Source organism: Neolamprologus brichardi, chromosome 7 (genome assembly GCF_056152115.1).
Source record: "Neolamprologus brichardi isolate AB-2024 chromosome 7, ASM5615211v1, whole genome shotgun sequence".
Classification (NCBI taxonomy): Eukaryota; Metazoa; Chordata; class Actinopteri; order Cichliformes; family Cichlidae; genus Neolamprologus; species Neolamprologus brichardi.
In genome coordinates this window covers 42,674,611-42,680,038 of record NC_142110.1, presented here as the reverse complement: position 1 = coordinate 42,680,038, position 5,428 = coordinate 42,674,611, and the positions used below count along the sequence as shown (strand labels likewise).

Sequence of the window (5,428 nt, the reverse complement as noted above, 5' to 3'; positions counted from 1 at the left end):
TTGTCTGCTTCTTCCTTTTATTATTGTACTGAAGTTATGGTAAATGGACTGGTTCTTCCTCTACTCTACCTGAGCGCTCAAAGCTCTTTCTGCAGTAGGCTTCATGTACCCGTTCATACACTCACTTTTTTTCTGTGCTTGAGTTCTAACATTCACACTCTGATTGATGCACTTGAAAGCAACATTGCTTTAGCATGTTGCCCAACCATATTTGGCATTCAGACGGGAGGAACCAGGTATCCAACCACCAACCTTCAAATTAGATGATGAGCTGCTCTACTTCCTGAGCTCACATTTTTCACTCTGTGTGCACTACTGGAGTTTCTTCCTGTTAAAAGGGAGTTTTTCCTTCCCACTTCCAAGTAAGTGCTTGCTCATAGGGGGTCTCTGTATTACTGTAGGGTCAGAAGCCACTACTGTTGTGATTTGTGGATATATAAATTAAATTGAGCTGACCTGAGCTTTGTGGTTAACAAAAAGTCAGCTACGGAATTACATTACACGTTCGCCGTATGTATAACGTTACTCCACTGGGTGGCAGTGTTAGGTTATAGATAGCAGCACACCTACACGATCAGTAACACCTGCTACACAGGTAAAATTCAAATGAACCCAGAAGCTGTAATAATTCTTAATCTATATTGACTGCTCTTAATAAAAATGTATACAGCAGCGAGAAAACTGGCAGTAGTGGTACCCTGTGTTTCCTGATGTATTAGATGGGATATGAGTTCAGATTTTACTAAGAGCCATTCATTTATGACAAACTACAGTAGTGTATTTGAACTTGCTTGGACGGATACATTTTATTTTAAAAAAAAAATTAAAGCTCAATGAAAACCAAATATGTGTACCCCAGCTCTGTCTCTTTAACCAGCAGACTCACTGTGGCTCTGGTCCCTCCCATTCTCGCAGCCCTCCAGTGCTGCTGGCCTGAGATGGGAGCGCGCACAGCGGCACTTTCACGGCCGAAGAAACGGGATAAATCTGGAAGGGAACTGATAAAAAAATACCACATAGGTGCTGTGGAAAAATGGGATAACGAAACGAGCAATATAATTAATACCGGATCCACCGCTTGATCCCTTCCCCCATTAAACAGATGTTGTCGTGGCTTGCATTTTGCGCTTTTTATCCATTCTCCTTCAGCGCTGATGGTACAAAGGCGCTTGGTCAGGACCAGCAGCAGCACCTGGGATTACAGCCATATGAATGGGCAAGAGTGAATGAACCGCGCACAAACCTGGGATGGTAAACACAGACAGCGAGTGAGTAAACCAAGCAGGATTAAAACACTTTCTTTCTTTTTTTTCCTCCGTGGGAAACAGACCACCAGTGTCACCCTGCGAAGACATACTGTCATTGTTTCGACGCTGATTTAGGGGGGAAAAACGATTCAAAAGTGGCCTTTTCTGGAATAATGCACAAGAATTATGAACTCTATTATAGATTTTTATTCATCTCGATATCTCGCACATCCCCTAGTTTTTCTGTAACTGAACAGCCGGTTTCTCTTGTTCAGAATGGGATGTATTGTTGCGACTGCGCAACCTAAGACAAGTGTGTGCAATTAGACTGTGTGCTTGTGAACGGGTTACCTTTAACCATTGTCACTGCTACTGGAAGTGGCCATTGTTGTCGATAAGGAATCTGTGGTGAACGGAATAAAAACAAAGGAGGGTAAAACAGTGCACACTTGACATCACCCCCCGCCCTCTGTTTGTGAACCAGAACTGGTCACAACCCCCCCCCCCTCCCCCCTCCTAAAAATCCCCACATAATATGGTGGAACCGGTGGGATTCATTGAGGCGTGGAAGGCGCAGTTCCCAGAGTCAGAGCCCCCCAAGATGGAGCTGCGGTCTGTCGGGGGCATCGAGCAGGAGCTGGAAAAGTGCAAAGCATCCATTAGACGCCTGGAGCAGGAGGTGAACAAGGAGCGCTTCCGCATGATCTACCTCCAGACCCTCCTGGCCAAAGAGAGAAAGAGCTATGACAAACAGCGGTGGGGCTTCAGAAAAACACCTTTGAATGAGGGGATGGACCCTACAGCCACACAGGGTGCTGAAATCCAATCCCAGCAGCCACACATGCAGGAGACTGGTGTAGTTGGCATAGGAGGAGGTGGTGGAGGATATGGTGGTGGTGGTGGTAGTGGAGATAGGAGCCGTTTTCAGCCTCTAGGAGATGGATCTGGCAGGTCCAAACCCAGACCTCCACCTGCCAGGAAGTCAGCCTCCCACGGTGATGGCCTGGAGTCAGCCTTTGATGTACCTCAGCAAGCAGAGTCAACTTCCTGCGACAACCTCGATGGCCTGTCGCCATCAAAGCAGAGAGGTGGTGTTACTGTGTCACCCCGCAGGCCCACCCTTCCACCCCCAGACAAGGACCTTCCCACTGACCCCAAGGACAAGCTTGGAATGGGACTTGGTGTGGCAGCTCTTAGATCCAACTTTGAGAGGATCAAACGGGCGAACTCGCACTCAGCAGGTGATGTAGCTAAGGGCCAGGAGAAGCAGCCGCTGCCACCACCACCGCTATATACCAACATGGAGTTCCACCATGACAGGGGTTTAGTCAGGGTCAATGACCGTGACGTCTCTGACAAGATCAGCTCACTAGGCAGCCAGGCCATGCAGATGGAGCGAAAGAGATCTCTTCACTCCCTTCCAGGTAATCTGGCTACGGTGGCAGGGGAGCTCCGTGCCAGGCCGGTCTATCGAGGAAGGTCCACTGAAAGCACCTGTGGCTATGATGCAGAGTATGAAGATGGGGAACCCAATCAACGGCATTCAGGAAGGGCCAATGGGGGAAAACCACCTCCCCCTCCTTGGCAGCCCTCTGAGTTCCAAGCCTACTCCAGCGTCTATGTTGGTGGGGTGATGATGGGTGAAGGTGGCAGTGGAGATGGACGAGGGGGTGGTGGAAGTAGCAGCAGTGGAGTCACAATGAGAGAACATGGTGGATGTGATGATCACCTTCTGACCTGGCCTCGTCGCTCCTATTCCCCAGGTAGCTTTGAGGATGTAGGTGGAGGTGGCGGTTATACACCGGACTGCAGCTCCAACGAGAACCTGACATCCAGTGAGGAGGACTTCTCCTCAGGTCAGTCCAGCCACGTCTCCCCCAGCCCTACCACTGCTTTCCGCCGTCCCTTTAGAGAGAAGAGCCGTTCACCCTCCCAGAACTCCCAGAACTCTCAGCACTCCTTCGACAGCAGCAGCCCTCCGACGCCGCAGTCCCAGAAGCGTCACCACCGGCAACAGGGAGGCCATGTGGTCATGTCTGAGGCTACTATTGTGAGTGTTCGCAAGACTGGTCAAATCTGGCCACCTGCTGCCCATCATGACCTCATGCCTCACTGTAGAACATCCCATGACAACAGTTTCCATGGAGATCACATAGGTGAGTGGTGGCTGCTGTCTGTAATATATATTTTGTTAGAGGTCAGGTGGGCTGGAGGGCGAAGGACATTTTAGGACATCTTTCTGTGAGGAGGGAGGGGGGAAAAGAGTGAAAGCTTGAGTGAATGAGTATTATTTAGTCATGCTGGAATTATGTTGGTATGTTTTTCTTATGCGTTTTTAGACCCTTCTTCATGTAATTTGTATTTCCTCTTCAAGCCACAAAGCAGCCAAACGTTTTCGTGAGAGATACTGTTAGCACAGTTTTGTGCGTGCACGCAAACACTCTGGACTGTGTGTCCTCTGGACAGCCTTGCGTGGGAGAAAGATGAAAGATCCACCTCTGCTTATTCCTGGAATGTGTGTCGGGTGGGTGAACAGTAAATGTGGTCAGTCTGCATTGAAACGGCAGGTCTAGCCTTTCCCAGATAACTCTTGCGGCTGTTAGTATGTAATTCGAACAACTGTCTGTCTTCCTGTCTGTCTTCCTGTCTGTCTTCCTGTCTGTCTTCCTGTCTGTCTTCCTGCCTGTCTTTCTTTCTTTCAGAATTTCGAAAACTGTCCCTGAACCACAGCCTGAAACTCTTCACCGGCAGAACAAAAGAAATCCAGTCTTATCTTTCCAAACAATTATCTACAATTATCTGCCATATACCTAACAGCTAAACTGCAGCCTTCCAGCTATGGCACCTGTAATAGAAACAGCTAGCAGAGAGATGTGGAGCCTGGAGCTGAAATCATGGGTACTGGCTTACTGAGCTGTCATGCTGAAGCCCAGCAGGAGTGAAGTGTGTTGCTTTGAGGAAAAGCACATTAGGAGGGCACAGTTTACTGTAATTGCGCAGTAAAGTTTCCATTTCAGAGGCTGGGCCAGGTCACAAGAAGGAAAAGCCAAACACTGCTTGGGTAGTTCAAATATTTGATATATATGTATATTTTTCAGATATAGATTGTTGTTTACCAAGGTGTGGTTAGCTGCACTTCCGCTCATTTTGGAGTGTTGTCTCACTGGTTTTCTGCAATGGAAGTGAGGAGTGTTTTAGCACTCACTTGTAACAGATTTAGGACTGGCATCCTGCTTGACCAGACAGGCAGCAGGATGCTGGCATCACACACGTGCTCCAGTGCCAGGATGAACTGGAAAGACAGGAGGAGGTAGTCTGATAGATGGTAAAAAGGGAAAGAAACACAAGCAGTATTATACAGGGGGATCAGAAGAATTGAAAGTTAAAGAGAAAGTGTGAAAGCAAGGAAAGTTTAGGAACAGTGTTGACAGCTGTACAAATACGCAAAAATGTAGCTAATCTAAGTAACATTTCTGTCTACCTTCATTCTCGAAAGCATTATTGTGTGTATACCAGTACTGCTATTTGTCTTAGTATTGTGAATGTTGAACAGGCCTCTTTGCATCTATAATTCATTTATTCGAATTGAACCACTGACACAGTGGTCCTGGTGGGATCAGCTAAAATGCTTTTCCAGGCCGGATGCAATTGTCAAGGTGCGTGATTGCATCCTGTTTCGACAACCACTCCAGAAATACTTGTAGTGAAAGGAAAATATATTTTTTTTAAATAGCAAGTAGCAGTTTAGAGCAATGCTAAGCTATTGGCTCTGACAATTAAGATGTTTTCATTTAGCAGCAAAACCCAGATAGCTAGTCCACAGCAAATGGCTATCTTATCTCCAGCTGGTATGTTTAGGATTATCACTCCACTGTCTGCCCTCTTTGTTTTAGCATCTTTTCCACAACAATGAGCCCTGTGGGAAATTAGGCGAGCCGGAAAAGCAAGGATGGAAATGCAGGATGGGGGTGATACATTTAGTGGGATAATCTGGAATTTGAGCAAAAGATAAAAAATGATGGTTAGACACCCTGCGGGGATGTCTTGTTTTCTAGTTGGGGTTTAAGCTGAGGGCAGATACATATGATGTTGATAACAATGATGTTGATAACAGTGAATGTTGCATCATGTTTGGGCCCTTAGTGTGTATGTTTTGTTTTTGGTTTTTTTTGACTGGCAGG

General features: G+C 47.0%; 1 protein-coding gene across 1 annotated transcript in view; it reads left to right on the top strand.

Annotated features, from left to right (window-relative positions):
* The first annotated feature begins 929 nt into the window (after positions 1 to 929).
* The window catches only part of bcr (BCR activator of RhoGEF and GTPase), an 83,298-nt gene continuing 78,799 nt past the window's right edge, over positions 930 to 5,428 (top strand). The window contains exon 1 of the mRNA XM_006788744.3: positions 930 to 3,403. Coding sequence (XP_006788807.2) covers positions 1,783 to 3,403 — 1,621 coding nt within the window. The 5' untranslated portion in view covers positions 930 to 1,782. The remainder of the gene's footprint in view (positions 3,404 to 5,428) is intronic.